Source organism: Neurospora tetraspora (genome assembly GCF_033439725.1).
Source record: "Neurospora tetraspora strain CBS 560.94 chromosome Unknown B0H65scaffold_10, whole genome shotgun sequence".
Lineage (NCBI taxonomy): Eukaryota > Fungi > Ascomycota > Sordariomycetes > Sordariales > Sordariaceae > Neurospora > Neurospora tetraspora.
This window is the reverse complement of record NW_026944392.1, coordinates 631,633-649,491: the sequence shown is the minus strand read 5'-3', so window position 1 is coordinate 649,491 and position 17,859 is coordinate 631,633. Positions and strand designations below refer to the sequence as shown.

General features: G+C 52.5%; 6 protein-coding genes and 1 non-coding gene across 7 annotated transcripts; 6 read left to right on the top strand and 1 right to left on the bottom strand.

Moving 5' to 3' along the window:
- Nucleotides 1-2,549: 2,549 nt before the first annotated feature.
- B0H65DRAFT_553577 (uncharacterized protein) lies at nt 2,550-7,162 on the bottom strand (the record flags this gene model as incomplete). The annotated part of the gene is made up of 12 exons (XM_062829974.1): nt 2,550-2,624; nt 2,690-2,721; nt 2,839-3,216; nt 4,653-4,819; nt 4,893-5,014; nt 5,041-5,166; nt 5,218-5,226; nt 5,675-5,860; nt 6,019-6,351; nt 6,435-6,499; nt 6,822-6,886; nt 6,954-7,162. 12 exons carry the CDS (start codon nt 7,160-7,162, stop codon nt 2,550-2,552), a joined length of 1,767 nt encoding a protein of 588 aa, XP_062676803.1.
- Nucleotides 4,261-4,334, top strand: B0H65DRAFT_t469. Its single transcript has one exon. It is a non-coding gene; the product is annotated as a tRNA-Val (tRNA).
- A 505-nt stretch (nt 7,163-7,667) lies between the features above and the next one.
- Nucleotides 7,668-8,330, top strand: B0H65DRAFT_437004 (serine hydrolase FSH; the record flags this gene model as incomplete). The annotated part of the gene is made up of 1 exon (XM_062825278.1): nt 7,668-8,330. The coding sequence occupies one exon, from the start codon at nt 7,668-7,670 to the stop codon at nt 8,328-8,330; it is 663 nt and encodes a 220-aa protein (XP_062676802.1).
- A 2,299-nt stretch (nt 8,331-10,629) lies between these two features.
- B0H65DRAFT_446906 (uncharacterized protein) lies at nt 10,630-11,250 on the top strand (the record flags this gene model as incomplete). Its single annotated transcript, XM_062825829.1, has 1 exon — nt 10,630-11,250. One exon carries the CDS (start codon nt 10,630-10,632, stop codon nt 11,248-11,250), a length of 621 nt encoding a protein of 206 aa, XP_062676801.1.
- A 94-nt stretch (nt 11,251-11,344) lies between these two features.
- Nucleotides 11,345-12,304, top strand: B0H65DRAFT_77174 (uncharacterized protein). The gene has a single exon (XM_062831393.1). The coding sequence runs from the start codon at nt 11,536-11,538 to the stop codon at nt 12,160-12,162; it is 627 nt and encodes a 208-aa protein (XP_062676800.1). The 5' UTR covers nt 11,345-11,535; the 3' UTR covers nt 12,163-12,304.
- Nucleotides 12,305-13,468: 1,164 nt separating this feature from the next.
- On the top strand, nt 13,469-14,809 carry B0H65DRAFT_437050 (uncharacterized protein; the record flags this gene model as incomplete). Its single annotated transcript, XM_062825282.1, has 2 exons — nt 13,469-14,446; nt 14,630-14,809. The coding sequence occupies 2 exons, from the start codon at nt 13,469-13,471 to the stop codon at nt 14,807-14,809; spliced, it is 1,158 nt and encodes a 385-aa protein (XP_062676799.1).
- Nucleotides 14,810-16,168: 1,359 nt separating this feature from the next.
- On the top strand, nt 16,169-17,240 carry B0H65DRAFT_566032 (uncharacterized protein; the record flags this gene model as incomplete). Its single annotated transcript, XM_062830310.1, has 3 exons — nt 16,169-16,213; nt 16,309-16,627; nt 16,903-17,240. 3 exons carry the CDS (start codon nt 16,169-16,171, stop codon nt 17,232-17,234), a joined length of 696 nt encoding a protein of 231 aa, XP_062676798.1. The 3' UTR covers nt 17,235-17,240.
- Between the last annotated feature and the right edge of the window lie 619 nt (nt 17,241-17,859).

Genomic DNA, 17,859 nt, shown 5'->3' with positions numbered 1-17,859 from the left:
TTAATAATAGAAGTAGAGTTGTTATCAATTTTAAACGCTATTAAGGAAGTTATTACTATTATATATTTATATAAAGAGATTAATATTCCTTTCGATAAGGATATACCTATAATCGGTTATAATAATATATAGACAATTTATATATTAATTATTAAAATAGCAAAGTTAATAATTAAGTTAAAGTACGCTGATATTTATTATTATTAATTAAAACTAAGAAATTATAGAGGGAAGGATTGAAGTTGAGTATTTAGAAACAAAGAAAATATTAGCCGATGGATTGATGAAGGTTTTGGGATAATTGGATTACGAGAAATTCCGGGAATTAATAGGAATAACGAATATATTAGCTTGTAAGGAGATAAGGATAGACAAGGAGATTCCAGATAGTATTTTGGAGGATATTTACAATTTAGCTAGAGAAATTGACGTATTAGAAGAGAGACTTTGTAAATAGCTTTATTTTTCCTCTATTTGGAAGGTTTGTAAGTGAGGGGGTGTGTTAGATTTAAGGGTGGTTTTAGCTATACTATATGGAGGTTAGCGTTCTAGCTACCTGATATTGCCTAATTTCTGGGTATATTTAGGTTACCCCAACACCTCCTATACCTTCTGGGCGAGTTAGTTATATATACTCTTCAATCAATTAATTCTGTACCGTCACATCTGACAGGTAGCCGGGAGAGAAACCTGAAGATTACTATGACTGTGCATCTGAGTCCTTGCAGGGTGCTTGCCATTTAAGGAACTTCGAAAGAACTGAAGAATTGATGAACATGCCGGTGCAAACAGCAAGAACGATCTGAGAATTAAATTCCAAAATCCTAAATGCAATGTCCAACGGCAGGCGTCATGCAGCAGAAGCTAACCAGTCAGACAGACCGTCAACAGCTGTACGGAATTTCATGGAATTTGCACTCATGCACAGACCACCCAATCCCCTATTTAAAGCCAGCTCCCCTCCCCAATTCTTCCTCCTCTTCTTTCCTCTTTTTTTTCTTCATACTTACCTTGACTGACTGCGCGGAGATCAAGAAAACCGCGTAGTACGGTGGAGAGCCTGCATTGCACATCGTGGTGCTCGCCGCCGTGAATTGCCCTTCGGGGCCGTTCTGGTCGTAATTTTTGATGTCAATCCCCTGCAATCACTTGCAACCTTTTTTTCAATGTGTGCTCGGCCTGCGCGGTCGTGCCATAGGGAAGAAGATGTGAAGATGTACGTTCCCATTCGGGGTCAACCTTCGGTTGATGTTGAGGTTTTGCGGCCGGCGCTGATGATGCCCCGCGCCCCCGCGGTCCCGGTCACCCCCAAACCCGATCGCGTACGTTTAAGCCGCCGATACCGGCGATGGAACCCAGCTCACTTCGGGCGCCCTACAGACACAGGCCGAAACGAACATCACGTTCTCGACTGTGATACGAAGGCGTCGAACTCCATGATGAAGAAGACGACATGCTCCCGGTCAGCGAATCAACCCATCATCACAGTCCGCGATTGGTCCTCACAGTCCGCGATCGCGAGTCCAGCCCATGTCGTCAGCTGTGTGAAAAATGACCAAACGCCGCCGCGGGCCGCCAACTCAGGTGATGTAATTGACCATGTCATTCCCGAACCGTGTCGACGAACATCCGTGAGGGACTGAGTGCACATCAATCCATCTACAGCCGACTCAAGCCGCCACTTGCAGCACCGAACAATCTGGTACCGTTCGGCGGAAACTGCCTTCCCTCCACTCATTCCCAGAACCGACGATGAGCAATTCCTCAAGCCATGCTTCCAGCTCATCGCCGACATCAGTGCTGTTATTTCATGGCAATATGGCCAAATAAATGGCAAATGAAAGGCGTATCTGTTCAACGGAACGGATGGCTCTTGTCATCGTCGCACTTGAGCCGCTGCTCTCAGAACGATTGCTGCTATTCTCATCCTCAACAACAATCTCAATCTCAATCTCAACCTCACCCTTCCTCATCCTACACATCATCGGAATGAGCTGCGCCATCAGGCTCCAATTTTTTTTTACTGATCACCGTTCATTAACAATCCTCGCTACGTCACTTATCGCAACCCGCTTCCACTTCCCGAGTTGATCATATTTCTACCTTGGCGCTATGTTTCGGTTTGAAGATTCATCCCTCGGGGCTTTGGTTCAGCGATGTAGATAACTCAAGTTCAATCAAACAAGGGTTTGAGGTTGATTGAGTGGGTCAAGTAATCGAGTTGAGTTGATTGATTGCTTGATTGATCAAGTAATTGCCAAGAACAGTGGGGCCCATAGCGAGCCCTAACCCTGACCTCAAATACCGCTTCCAAAGCCCGAACCGCGGGCAAAATCGACAACTTTTATCACCAAAAAATAATATTGCCGGGCGGCCAATTAAGGTCAATCAAATTGACGGTCTGTAATTGATTGATTGATTTGGAGGGATAGCCCGATTTGATTGCTTGTATTTGCTTGATTGCTTGAACTTGGCTTGGCAACTTGACTTATCTACATCGCTGCTTTGGTTCTCCCCTTGCCCTCTCACATCATCCAAACCTTCTTTTGCTACGGGCTGAAATCAAACAGCACCTCATCCTCCACCTTTACTACCCAGGTCTTTTCCCTAGCTAGATACATGCCCTGTTAATTTGGCAAGACGCATTGATCTTAAAATCTCCCCTCTTTTCCTCAGAGATATCCCGGACCTGAACAACGTTCTTGTCATCACCGCGCTTGTCTACGAGCTCGAGAGATAAGCATCTGAGGTTGTTTCTGTCAGTGCTGGAATCTTGCACATGGAGACATTGGAACGAAGGGAAGACTGTAGAGAAAGGGTGGGGGGGACTAGACTCACCGATGGGCGCCGCGGCCGCGATGGCGATGAAGAGGGAGAGGAGGTGGTGGGTGGTGAGCTTCATTCTGGTCAGGTAGGGATTGTATCTTGGTGGGAGGCGTGTGCTTGGATTGAGATGCTGGCTGGCTGGCGGGAGCTTGATTGTACTCTTCTCAACCTCACGTTCACTACATATCCTCTCATCCCCAGCCAAACTCATCATCCGCCACTGATACAGCTGACTTCCTCTACCTAGATACACGCGTTTATCACCCGGCCACCCTGAGCCTCCGCCTTGCGCTTCTTCTTGACATCTTCCTGGCTGGGGAGCGCTAGTGGAGATTTTGCGGGCCTCGAGGGTGGTGATGGCGTCGGTGCGCTTGTCAACCGGGACTGCTGCTATCAGGTAGGTAGTTGGTAGAGTTGAGATTGATTGATAGGTAGTGACGGTAACGATGATGGTTCTGAGAGCCATGCAGACGAGGAAGCGAGGAGGTCTTTATACTTCTCCCGTGCTCGATCGTCAACGGTCTACTCGTCTTCCTACCTCTTTGTTCCAGTCCATATCCCGGTCTATCGAGACCGCCGCTGTCGTTGTTTCACTTCATCCCGGTCCTCCTCTCCCTTCTTCCCTCATCGCCTTCGTCACGAATCACGATACCTGTATCACATCACAGCTGTACGGTCTCCGCGCCTCAGGATATCGGGACAAGTCCCAGCCGCGGCCCCCCAATGTGCAACATGGCACACCATCAAGCCAAGCCATGCCATGCTTGATCACGCAAGGCTCCCAGGCTCCCTCTCTGCCTCTCAGCCTCAAAGCCGCCAAGATGACGGGCGAAAACGTCATTTGGACTCCTCAGCCAATGATCGCCGACATGTATCAAGACAGCGGCGCTGAGGCGTTGTGGACTTACTCATCCGGATGCGAGCCTTGGAACTCGACAATCTCGTTCTCAACCAATGTGCATTGTGCGTCATGGAGGACGGCTTGGTGATAGACTTTGCCTCGAGTAGGCATATAATGGTGGTGCAGGCACGATAGTCGGATCATGCAAATCAAGGGGATATCGACGACACTCCTTGGCTGTGGTATCGGCACCTGCCTCAAACGGACATGACTTGGATTTTCAGCCAGGAGTTGACAAGCATAGGCGCCTGATGGCGGCCGGACCAGGTGCGATTCGAGCCACCAGTGCAAGAGACACTCGTCAATGGTTTCCGCAGCTTCTTCTCACTGGTCATCAATGTTGTTGACTATGCATCATTAGCTACCTCTACCGATATCTGTATCTCTCGCCTTCCACTTGTCATTTCGTTTGTTTGTGTCGCGCAAACGTCAACATGTTGTGGTGTCGCAGCGTGACGTAGAATGCCCCCGCTGACACTTCTGTGTTACCCGACCTCATAATGAGTTCCGATTACTCAAAATAATAATGCCACGGTCCGATGGTGTAGTTGGTTATCACGTCAGTCTAACACACTGAAGGCCCCCAGATCGAGCCTGGGTCGGATCATATTCTTTTGCAATTTTTTTGTTGCGGATGTCTCCACTTTGCCCCCATTTCTTGTGTGAAACCGTCTCTCCTTTTTTTCAATCATTTTTGTTGCTTTCCTCATTGTACGTGAGGCGGGAAGAGCCGTGCCGCTCAACGACTTGCAGAATGAGAGCCTAACAGGTTGAAGTCCATATGCCTCCAGTCGTGATATCTGTTTCACTCACCACTAGTGCTGACTCGCAGTTCATGAATCTCAGTATTGTCTATCAGCCGATGGTGATGGTAATCCTACTGTACTAAGTCGATAACCCTGCGGCGTGGACAAAGTGGACAAACGACTGTCCTGGCACTCAGTCGACTGAGCGTCCAGGTGGCTTTTTGTGCTCGACTCCAACTCCGTCAGCTCGAGATACTCGTTGCAGTCGAGCGTCCAAGTGGGCGTGAGCGCGCCGCTGGTGCCGGACGGGATCGAGGTGAAGGTCTGCCAGGCAATGACGTTGTTACTGAGTACTGACGTTGCTCATCCACCGCGTCGAGCTGTCGGGAAAGGGCATGGAGGTGCAGAAGGATTGCCACCGGGGTTTGCAGATGAGAGGGACGATGGAGACCGGGCTGGAGGCGGCTTGGGCCGTCTTGATGGCGGAGACGGTGAGTGTCGCGGTGGCGGTGAAAGTGATCAGGTCGGTAGCGGGGATGATCTCGAGTCGGTGTCGGAGACGGCCACGGTCACGGTGACGATGTCGGTGTAGGTGCTAGAGAGCATGGCGACCATGGTGGCGAGTGCGTCGGGGGAATAATATGAGCCCTTCGCTTTGGGTCCCATCCGGGCCTCGCTCGTTTGCGTCTTGTCCTTGTCCACTCATTAGCACTCCGTCACTCCTATCCCCCCCCTTACACTTACCTCCTTGTTCTGTCAGTGTGTTGCTCGCTGTCACCCTGTTAGTCGGTTATTCCATCCTTCAACTTCACCATACTCCTGTCTCTGTATCCTTCTATCTGCCATCATCAGTGCCTTGACCGATGATCAAACTAGAAGTGGGAAACACTGTCCCTCTCGAGATCCGCGTATCAACCGGCTGTATCCGTCACCGATTCTCTCTGCCTGAACTCTCCCAGAGCGAGTCACTCCTCTTCGCCTCCGTCACGGCTCCAGACAATCATTCTGTCTGTATGGACCCTACTGCTGCCCCGGCTCGTGGTTGCTTTCACTGAAGCAAGGCGACCCAAAACCCCTCTTTTGGGTCTCGATATGGTGATCGGAGTCATCACTGTTCAGCGTTCTCGAGTGTTGAAGGTCGGGCTCTTGAAGTTGCTGTACCCAGAAAGGTTTCGCCTTGTCCAACCGCCGACAGCAGTACGTTCATTCGTGGCCGTTCGAAGACCGGGTAGTAGGCAGTCGAACCCTTTGCATGACCCTCGCGTGGCTCAACAGGAGCAACGGCCGCAAAGCCGGGGAGAGTGCGGCCGCGATGAGGTGCTCTCCTGGGCAGAGTGCTGACGTTGACGGTAAAGCCACAGCAGAGGTACTCGTCTGCGCATGGGGTCTGAGGCGTTTCTAGCCCAGACGAGTAGACTTGTCGGAGGCCGTGACAAACGGAAACGTGTAATATGTGGGCAATCTTCCGCCGATCACTTCGAGCGGCAGTGGCTTCAAATCTCGAGACGGTGCGCAGCACAACGGAGTGTAGACCAATGGGCTCACAGGCCTTGGGCTTGTGTGTGCTTGTGTCTGAATCAAAACCTTGCCGTGCTCAGCGCTTCTATGCCTCGCTCTTCTCTTGTTCTTCCTTGTCACTGACTGGTAGTGTTCTATCTCCCGGTTCCCGGTGTCGGTTGTCACGCCCTTGGCACCTTCATGACAACGGGTGGTGTCCATTCTGACATTCGAAGGAAATCTCTCATCGCAGTGATAGATAGGTCGCGCGTGCTCCTGCGTGTAGAGACATAGGAACGTCATACAAGCACCAGCCATGGGCTCGTAGACGGTTCTTATGAGCGCAGAGCGTTCGTAGGCGGCTCGTTTGTGGATGGTTCGCTCGGAATGGTTCGTTAGTGGACCATTCGCTCGTGGTCAGTTTGATTGGGGATGGTTAGGTTGGCGACGATTCGCTGACGGACGGTTTGTTCGTAGGCGGTGTGCCGCGTGGCGATCGGGGACTTGATGCTCCTCGTTGACACCTGCCCTACAGTCCTTCGTTAGCACGAGAAAATAGCCAGCAGTAAGCACAGTCAATTCGGTCACTGCCTGTGGCATCTCCCCTCTCGTCTGTGTGGTGAGCCGTCATCACCGACTCCAAACCCCATCACCTTGGTGGATCCCACACGGCCGTCGTCAAAGCCGTACAACCGCCAACAAGCTAGGAGTCAAACCACTGCCGAGGGCGTGAAAGGACGAAGGAGTTGGTTTCTTGGTTGCTTCGCAGCATAAGCTTTTGACCGCTGAAGTTGCGGACAGCTGATTGGCGTCAGTAACCGCCTGCTACTTGCGAGCGTTGGCCGAAGTACTAGCATCGGCGAAAGGTTGTGTGCCCGCGGTAACCCAAGCTTGTTTGTCATGGGGCTCGTCGGGGCTTTCGTTGCCAGTTAACCTCCGGCACCTCGTAAGAGGACAAATGGAACGGGCTTCGTCGGCCGTACTGTTGGTCGAGGGAAAAGAAGGTTGTTCCGGGAATGCGGTCAATGCGGAGGATGATCTTGACAGAAGCGAAAAGATGGAGCGCAAGAAGAAAGACCGTTAAACGTGTCGGAAGACCCCAGAGGTTGTACGTAAACGGTGTTGGATCTGGGGGCGCCTGGCGTAGAGGAGAGATAGCATCGTCGAAGCTCGCGACACCGGGAGACCCCATTACGGGCACGCTCCAATCACTCGGTCAAAGTGCCCTCTTACATCGCTTCCAACCATCGGCCGTTCTCATCCTTGATGATGCGGTTCTTGTGTTATCGTCGTCTCGTGGATGTCTGACATGCCGACATGCCAAGCAACTTGAACGACGTGTGTAACCATGAGACTTCATGCCGCTTTGGGAGATGTAAGCTGCAAGGGCCCTTTGCGGCTCCGTAGTAGCACAACTTCAAGCGTACGACGCTGGCGAGATCGGAGACGTCTGCGAGTTGTGACTTCATATGTTCAAAAGTCCCCGTAAGGAACTGGCCCTTTTTCTCTTCCGGTTAACTTTCTGGACCTCGTTCTTGTTAGCTTCCGATGACAATCCCCACATCCACCAGAGAATATCCAGACATACCTTGACAGACGGTCAAACTCCTCGCGGAGGCCGATTCGCGACGGCGAGCAGATACACAACACAAGACTGATCTGTTTGGACAGCAGTGCAGCAGCTGCGAGCGGTAGCTATGCGACCCAAAATCCTCATGATCCACGGCGGCGGCACCACGCCCGACATCTTCCGCATCCAAGCCCGCAAGCTCGACGCTGCCCTCTCCCAGTTCTTCGACCTCCACTACGTCTCCGCTCCCATCGAGTGTCCCGCGGGCCCGGGTGTCCTCCCCTTCTTTGCCGGCATGGGTCCCTTCCTGAAGTGGATGCATGACCAACCGCCCGATCTCGAAGACCTTGACACGTTTCCAGCTCTCGACGATATGCTCGAAGTATTCCACGCCGAAGGTCCGTTCGACGGCATCGTCGCCTTCTCGCAAGGTGCCAAAGCGGCGCTCCATCTCCTGCGATATCTTGAGCGGGAGAGGGGAGGAGAGAGAGCGGTTGATTTTGTCATTACGGTGTGTCCGACCTGTCCGTTCCAGGGGATCAAGGATTCGAAGGATCGAAGGAGCCCGTATGCAAAAGCGTGTTTGGAGCTGGGCAAGGTGCAGACAGAGAGTATCCATGTGCTGGCGAGCGGCGATCCGTATAATTACGAGAGCGAGTCGATGATCGAGTTCTTTGAGGCGTCGGCGAGGAAGGTGTTTAGGATCGAGGGCGGACATCATATGCCGATGGATGATGGGTTCAATAGGAAGCTGGCGGAGATGGCGGCGAGGATCTATAATGGGATATGATCGGTCGTGGCCTCGGTGGCTCTTCGGGAGTCGTGTCGAGGATGATGGTGTCGAGGATGATCGTACAGAGGAGGACAAATGGCGTCGGGCTCGCTCATGGAGGAGAGGCAAAACGGGTTGCGGGATATCGAGGAGGCGCTTTGCGAAACGATGATCGAAAAAGATTGGGGTTGGTACGAGTTACGACAGTATCGGCGGAGACCGAGCGTGTAAATTTGTTGGCTGTTTATGACCCTTTTCTCTTCCCCTTTTTGTGTCGCGAATCGTTTCTTTTCTTGTAGAAAACCTACGAATCTACAGTAACTTCTGCTTCAGAGTGGGCGTTCCGGCAACCGCTCGCGAAAGTCTATACCGAGGTGTGAAACAATCTGTTCAGGGATGACGGACGGAGAGACGCTATGGATGTTGTCGAAGAGACGCTTTCGAAGCATGGACGGGGATGGAGAGGGCGTTACGCAATGGGCTGTGAGAAGCTCGAGGATCTCGATCGATTTGTGCTTGGTGTATCTTCTTTAGTCCTCCTCATTCACCTTCCAATCTCGCCTGTTTCTCGTCGCTCCCGGCGTATCGCTTCGTTCGCCTTGGGCCCTGCCACCGTGATCACGCACGACCGTGATGTCGAGATCTGGCAGTGACGCCTTGGTCTGTCTTCTTCAGCGTCGAGCTCTTTAGACTTTTGCTACGAGGTCCGGGTTCGAGGGCTGGTCGTGCGGCGGTTGATCATGGGCATCGTGTATCCTTCGTAGCGCGAGGAATCTCGGGACCGGTATGACGAGGAGTCACTCTGAGCCAAATCAGCTGTCACATTTCAAAGCATTAGCATCGTTGTATAACAGTCGTAGAAGTGAGGGCAAGGTAGTAGATTGACATGGTACGGTAAACAGAAGCCATCCTCTAGTTGATGGACGGTCAAGACCAACAGAAGCTGTTCTGTTCTCGTTCGACGATGTGTCCGTTTTCAGGAAGTGCGTGCGACGCAAATGGCAATTACGCAGCAAAGCAAGGCAAGAAGACAAAAATGTTACGAAGGAGAGGTAAAAAGGCAAAAAATAGGAAAGAGAAAAGGAGACATATCAGGAGCATGAAAAGAATAAAAGAAGAGACTACTCGGCGATGTCCAACAAGCGGAGGCCAAGGGATTTCGGAGAAGCGGCGCTTGTAAGAAGTCAGTCGCGAGCGATATCGTCCATCGTCGCCAGACTCGCTCCAACGTTCTGCGACAGACCGAGGTTGTCCTCGACTCGAAATGCGTTCCTCACGGAGCAGGGCCCGAACAATAACGGTTATTCCGGTTATAAGCGACGACAAGGACGATGACGTCAGGATGAGGACGAGCGACGGGGCTTGGTCCATCAATCATCACGGCCGGCGACGGATTCCAGAGGCATTCGCGGCATCGGATTCGCGGGCGCGTTCTACCGAGCGCATCGTTCGAGCTCGGGAGGATTGTGGACGGATGATCGGCGGGCAACAGTCGAGTTCGAACGCCGTTCCCGTCCTTCAGCTCGACTGGCTGGAAGAGGACTTGAGTTGGGAGAAAGGGGTTTGTTGATGTGTTTCCCCGGAGAAACGGGGATGAACGGTCGACAGGGCAACCTTGACTTGGCGTCCCACTTATTATGTTAACGACACTTCCTGATGAAGGAAGATGGCCGTGATCTCGTTCAGCATGCCCGCGTGTTGTTTTGGGAAAAGACAAACAAATGGCGGGGTGGACATTGCGTGTCCCAAGTTGGGGAAGAGGGAGTTGGGGAAATTGGGGTAGATGCGGGGTAGGACCTGCTTATTTACAGAATCAAAAGTGCTTACAGGTATCTTACGTTGTGGGTAACATTCTCGCGAATGCCGTCACGGTCTGCAAGCTGCCTTCGCTCCTCCTTTTTGGAGTACGGACCTCGCTGCATCGGGACCTCCATTCTGTCATCTCCGCCGCTGCAGCTGCAGGTGTGATGGGTTGATGACAACATCATTCATTCCTTCTTTCCTCGATTTTTTGGCTTCTTTCTTTCTCTCGCCCGAGACCATCGCTCATTCATTTGGACGCTGGTCATCCCGTCTCTTCGGACTCGCTGCCTCGCCGAGGACACTCGATAGCGACCAACCCGCCAAAACTGCACACCAATCTCTTCAGTGGCCACCCTCGACTTCATTGTTCGCGCTATCCAAAACCGTGACTCGATACCTTCTCTTGGTGGGTGATCGTGGATGCCTTTCACCGTCTCGTCCCGACCACTCCCCTCTCGCGGGCACTCGCATTTCTTGATCTGATTCAGGCCAGTAAAACGATCAAAACCAGGACATGGGCGTCTTTGAGGACAGGGCTTGCCATCAGCAAGACAAGAAAACTACGATGACAACACCACCGCCGCGAAACAGAGATTTCTATCGGATCAGGTTTACTTGCCCCTTGACGGCGCTTCCCTCCCCCTTTTTACCACACCTTACTACACTATGGGTGTCCTTTGTTGCTAACTTTGATCTCCAGGCAGGTATCCCTTGGCCCGCCGTTGCCACAAACCCATGTGCTCCTATGTCGCGACCCGCGATGCCGGCCTGTCACGAGTCCGACGTTAAGTTACCGCGAGAAATCAGTCCGCATTTCCCTGGCCGTGGTCAAGAGGGGAGATCGAGCCTCGAAGTTCGGCTGTTTAGACGGGAAGCCCCAGCAACCGGTCCAACGACCAACGCATATCTCAACACCCGTCTCCGACCTGCTGCTCCTCCTGGACCCCGTCGCCGAGTGCTCGATGGTTTCTATCCTGGGGTTGTCAGCTCTTCCGAGACAGTCCACGTTCCTTTCGCCGCAGTCGGCATTTCTATGATTCGAATTGCCCTACAACCCCCGAAGGATGGCTCGCGACGGTCTCTTCGCCTTGTGGAGGCAAACCGTTTCCTGTCATGCATATCTATATCGGTCTAGTTCGCTTGTCTTGTTTGGCCACCCTTGCGCCCCTTCAGCTTCTTCCGCTTTTTTGAACCTGCTTGCTTCGTTGTTTCCTCATCCGCGTGCCTACGTCCAAACAGCAATCACTGAATGTTTCGCTCATGGCAAGTCGGTCACTATTTCCCTCCTTCGTTCGTTTCTCATGACTTCTACGCGTATAAAGTCCTTGTGTTGTCCTCGGTTCTTCACCCACTCTATCCACTTTGAGTACGAAGCCGCTCTCTTCTGGGGCTCCAGCAAAAGCAAGCGGGCACGGTAGAGATGGCGACGACCTGTGTTACGACGATGGCAAAGATAGCCAGTAGACCCAGTCACCCCGTGTCGTTCAGCAACTCATCGAAACCCTCTCCCCTCTTCAACCTCGAGACTTGGCGATGCTCGTGGCAGTCATGTACCCAAAAGCCAACTGATGGAACTCCCACACCACCTCCTGGGAGCGGCCCAGCTAAAGTACCGAGCAGAATCCCTTCCTATTCTCAATCCGTGGACTCTTTCCAACCCATACATGTCGCACTCGGATCTCCCTTTCTGAAGACACCGAGGCAAACTGCAAGAATATGCCGACAGGAGGAGGCGGACCGAGGAGACGAAGTCACCAGCAGGGCGATGATGGGACTGAGAGGGATTTCGAAGCGGCGAAGAACGGGAAAGTTCTCCGATGTACAGTTTTCATGGATTCCTCATGTCACCAGCACAGTTGCTGGTAGCCACGTCTGGTATGGGAGTTGGGCGTTCGTTGTCTGTTTCAGAATACCCGAGGCTGAGTTGGGGTATGAGTTCGAGTTGGTTGCTTTCCTACTGATGGAACACAGCTGTTCCTATCTTGGTTATTTCATTCTTTTGCTTTCTTTGACTTCCTTCGATTGTCGCTCTCTCCTGTTCAACTAGTACGGAGCAAGTGTTGAAAGTGTGACGTTCAGTGGCCCCCTCCATTGCCTCCTATTTTGCCTTTCTAATTGGCTGTTGTCAGCTCTACCTTTGCAATGGTCGCCTTTCCTACTATTCTCAGGAGGACAGTATGTTGTTTCCCAAGTATTATAAAGCTGCTTGATCGTCATATTCTTCTACTTCATGACTAGAAAGTTGTCCGAATCAGCTGCCGCCGCGATAGATGGTCTGCTGGGGATAGTTCCAACTTGCACCAAGTGCGGCAAAATACTGCGACAACAACATGGGGCCAAGGGCTTGCCAGCAACTACCATCAAGCTCAAAACAACATGTTCAAGAGAATCTTTCTCCACTTCTGCGCAAGCAAGTTGATGGACAACGACCGATGGAAGATGACAAGAGTGTCGGTGAGGACAGCGGGGGAGGCCGAGTGGCCCGGTTAACCGATTATTTGCGTGTTGCGGCTTACATTCCAGTTTACATCAGCGACAATGGTGCTACTAGACGTCTTGAAGATCAAGAAATTATAGGAGCAGAGAGCCTAAGTCACCTATCGAGACGGCGGGCAGGAGGTCTCATCGGCTGCCTCTCCGGCCCAGGTGGGATCGCGGGCCGCACTGATGCCACTCGACAAGTTTACGACGGGACGTTGCCAAGGACAGGTAGCCCCGACTGGCCGGGCACTGGGTAGTCGTGTGTTGGGGTAGCTAGGTCGTGCGGTTCGTCTCTAACACCCATCTGGTGGGAGCCAACAGTCCCGTTCCTGCCTGGACGAGTTCCCGAATCCCAAGCACCGGCCAGACACAACTTCTACCCCACTTTGACTGGGCAACGCTTGCGCGCCGCTTTTACCTCGTGGCAACCCAGCTGGAATCTATTCCAGGTTGTTTTCTTTCCTGCTTTGAACGTCATAATCCACCCCCATCAAGACCAACTTGGATTTGCCCAAACAACGGTCACGTCTTGACAACCCCCGCACGGAATAGGTTCTACACATTGAGAATTATTCTGCTGCAAGCTTTGGTTTCCGTACCACAATCCCCCCAGTCGTGAGATCTGGCAACGATACCATCCCGACAGCGGTGGCATCTCCATCCAGCAAGCCGACAGGACGCTTTCTGTTTGATCCCTGGTAGCTGTTTCGTTCCGGTCGCTGGACCTCCCAAGCCGAGGGGGAGCATTCAGCTTCACCTTGACCTGCTTCCGTACGGACGAAGCCTACAATTCCCGAGCGATCTATCGCTCACCCTCTTCAAATTCGCCCTCAGTATCTCCCGCTACAGACTCTTCGCCAGATACCGCCGTCATGGACGCCCACGCCCAAGGCAATCTGCCCGCCGAAGATCACTACGCCAGGCCACCCGACTTCTGGGTCGCTTTACTGGAAACACTACCACTGTGTGATGTGTGCTCGGAGAGTCATGTGCACCTCCCGGGCGCAACCAGGTGTATAGATTGCCTGGAAAACAGCCCTGGCCCTCAACGCCGGAGGGATATGTACCGCATTCTCCACATAGGTGGATTTTATTGTAGCAGCTGCTACATACGAGAAACGCCCATTCTTGGGCATTCTTGCGCTCGCTGTCTTCGTATGAGGCTAGCGGCAAAGCTTAGACGGAAGCTGATCGCCCGCCTTGTACCGGCAAGGAGGAAGTTGGCAATCGTGCGCGAGGTGGCAGAGTCTGTGGGAACTGAAGACAACGCTGTTGTTGCCGTAAAGGATGCTATGAGGGCCATCCTCACTGTACGCAACGTCTTCAAGCTATTAGATCGGGCCCATCAGATCTTGCGAGAGCTCACGGAGCTTGATGCGGCAAGGGCAGGCGCCATCGCGCCGGATTTCCATGACGCAGTGGAGGTGTATCAGGAAGTGTCACGTTTGGCACAGGATGCCTTCGTTTCCGCTACCGCTGGTTGGATGGGACAGGAGAACGAGGACCAGCACCATGCAGAAGCCTTGTCAAACATCAACAGCTTCGTCCCTCAGATACTCGCTCAGCACCCAGAGCAGCATCCAGCTCAGCAGCCAGAGAAGCATCACGCTCAGCACCCAGGCCAACATCTCGCTCAGCAGCCAGAGCAGCATCACGCTCAGCACCCAGGCCAACATCTCGCTCAGCACCCAGGCCAGCATCCCGCTCAGCAGCCAGAGCAGCATCATATTCAGGAGCCAGGCCAGCATCCAGCTCAGCATCCAGAGCAGCATCCCATTCAGCAGAACCCCACTGCTAATCAACATGATGATCAACACTACCCCCGTGTTCCTCTGGTAGACCAAAACAACGTCATCCCGCTGGAGGTGCCTGATCTACCTGGCCAGCGTCATCACTCCCCCAATGATCACTTCTTCTACGATAACAATCTGCCACAGCCCGCTGCTCAACAGCACAATCAGAATCAACACGACCAGGACCACCTTATTCCTCAAGCGTTTGAGGGCAACCTCACTTTGCCAGGTATGCCTCAGCTGTTTGACGAAATTCAACACGGTCCGGACGATCTCCTGCCCAACGATTACAATATTCCTCCGCTGGTCGCGCCTGAGGAGGATAATGATGATGACGATCCCTATCCGGACGATATCTTGTTGGCCATCGACCGTTTCGGGCACCAAGAGTACAACCCCGTTCCCCAGACGGACAACTGAGCTATAATCAGTGTTGTTCGACAATGCTATCATCTGGGGTTCAACATGGTGGGTTGGGACGATATGTCAGGGATCAAACTGCCCAAGGACGGCAAGGACAACCCGAAGCGACCGAATCCGCTCCATAAGACCGGAGAGACCTCGAATCAGAACTGCCGTCGCCACGGCGCAAAGGACCCGTCGACTGGAGGCTCGAGTATCTTGATACTAAACAGGCAGTCTCCGTCATCAAGCATGAAGAGTAGGCGGAGTAGGCGAAGGGATTAGGAAGGTCTGTGATTTGGGTTGGTACGTCTGCCCTCGAATCTTACTAGGCAGATGAAGGAAGCCGGTAGTGAGGTTGCTACGGACTTGGGAAGCTTGGAGTAGGGCGTTGATTGGCTTTGGAAGATACCCGAGCGGAGTATTGTACGAGTTTTAGTTTCTATTTGCTACCCTGATGCTGGAGAACAAGCTGTTCTCGTCGTCATCACCTAGAAATACCTATATAGTCTGGGTATGGTTTCATATCTCTCCCATTCTTTCCTCGTCCTTCTTCCAAGATTTTATGGTGCTTCTCTACTCGTACAGTGACATAACAGAGCTTTTTCTAGGGGATGCGGCCCTGTAGCTTCGAATCCTCGAAGACGAGGGAAATAGGGAGAGCAGGTCACAAAGGCTGTCAAGTCAACCCCGGATCAGATCTGTCTGAATGCCTAAGGGCTCCCCATGAAGTAAAGAGCATTGTAAACATCGTGGATGGCAAGATCGAAGCGGTCCGTACGCCCTATTTATCCCCAGAACTTCTCCGTGCACTTCGAGTACGTACCTTGTGGGAGCAAACCGTCTCATGTTGCTTGGACGGCTTCCCCGACACACCCAAATTCCAACTTCTACTCCACTGTTTCAAGGACCGAGTGGGGACTGGGTAACGGTCGTTGGCAGGGCACTCTCGCTTCGTGGAAATCCAGCGAGTAGCTTCTTTTTTTCTTCTTTTTTTTGCCGTCCTACTCGACGACTACCTTAATCATATTGTGGTCAACTGTTGGGACAAGCACCAGACACAGATGTCTTCGCACACGCGCAACACACTCAGTAACCGTCAACCCTCCCCCTCATCTCTCCCCATCTCTCCCCATCTCTCCCCATAACTCCTCATCTCTCCCCATCCTGCGCATATCTTCCCCGTCTTGCGCATCTCTCCTTAGAGACAACCACCGCGCTCCTTCCTCCTACCCAATCCACCACCCCCAACCCACATCCCCAGACCTTCCCTAACTTCGTTTTCTCTGAACGCGCCCACTCCTCTCAGAGGATCAGAGAATTTCCTCCGCTTCCCCGCGCAGCGCACACACTGGTTCTTTCTGGTAAACTGAGGAGATGGATGAAGAAGGACAGATCCCTCAGCATCCTGTCATCGTTCAGGTACGCCAACACTATGATGCTTCCCCTTAGACGCATCAGTCACACCCATGATGGTATCTTCGTCGCTTCTTGTATGTAACTAACTTGCTCAACAGGGCCACCAACCCGGCGTACAAGACGAGCAGGTTAACAACAATCCTATCGTCCACTACCAGCCGGTCGAGGTCAATCCTCCTCCCAATCAGAACCACCTAGCCGTCAATCAACCTGCGAGCCACAACCACTTAGCCGTCAATAATGCGGCGAACCAGAACCACCTAGCCATCAATCAACCCGCGAACCAACCCGCGAACCAGAACCAGCCGGTGGTCGTTGACCAACATGAGGACCAGGCTGCCAATCATCAGGCCGGGGGGCACCCCTTTGACCATCCCCCAGCCTTGTGGATCGACTATCTTGAGACTCTTCTGATGTGTCGCAATTGCGAAGTAAGGCATGTCCATTTGCCCAACGCCAGGACATGTCTGAGTGCCTGGAAAATAGGCCAGGCCTGTTGAGGCGTCGCAGGATGAACGAGATCCTACATAACGGCGGCTTTTACTGTAGCAGTTGCTACATACGGGAAGCCCCGCACCCGGGAGAGTCATGTGCTCGCTGCAGGCATATGAGAGCGGTGGCCGGTTTTCGGAGGAGACTAACCCTACTGCTTGGAGAAGCTCGGGAAAGGTTCCTAACTGCGTTGGACGCAGTGCTGATTGCTGTGGCCGCAGACACGTTCCTGATTGCTAGTCGGGAGTCACTTGGCGCTTTTGAAGCTTCTCGGGAAGCCTTCGATATTCTCCAAGAAGTCCATGAGGTTTGGGTCCGGCTGGCCGCCATCGATGCGCCTAAAGCAGAAACGGCTTTGCCGGCACTGATCCGCGCGTATGAACAGTCTGCCGAAGTTTCCAACCGCGCGGTTCGGGCTTGGGATGTGGTTACTACTCGACTGGCCGCTCCCGCGGGCGTAAACAACGCCTATCCTGACGCCCATCTTCTTGCTGTCCAGCAGGATAACGGTGTACTGCCTCACGACAACTAGGCGGTTTACTCCGACGGAAAGTATATGGAATGGGACAACCTGTCGTGCCAGGAGGACACCACTTGGCACCTGGACGGAAGCCCCTCGACCAACAGATCACAGCAGGCCGTTTCCCGACTTGTCGTTTGCTAATTAAGATGGGATATGAGGATTCAAGACGAACCTTCAAGGCGTGAAAGTGAAGCAAACAGATTCGCCATATCAAGCAAGCAGGGCCAGGGGGTAGATACAGACCGACAGAAAGTCCCAGAATGACGATACTCACTATAACGGAGCAGCGCTAGAAATAACTCGTTTCAACTCAACTCGGGGGTTCGAGTTAGTTGAGTGGGGCAATTCGAGATTTCGAGTTGAATCGAGTTGAGTTGAGTCGAGTTGAGTCGAGCAAGTTGCCAAGACCGTGAGGCTATATATAACCCTAACCCTCACCCGAGTACTCTCTTCAAAATCCGGTCCCCGGCCAAAACCAATGCACTTTTACTACAAAAAAAAATTCTGCAGGTTTGCTAAGAAGGCGGCCAACTCGGTAACTCAACTCGAGGGTCCTAAGTCGAGTTGTAACTCGAGCCAAAATCCCCGAGTTGAGTCGAGTTGAGCTGAGTTGAGTCGAGTCGAGTCGAGTAAG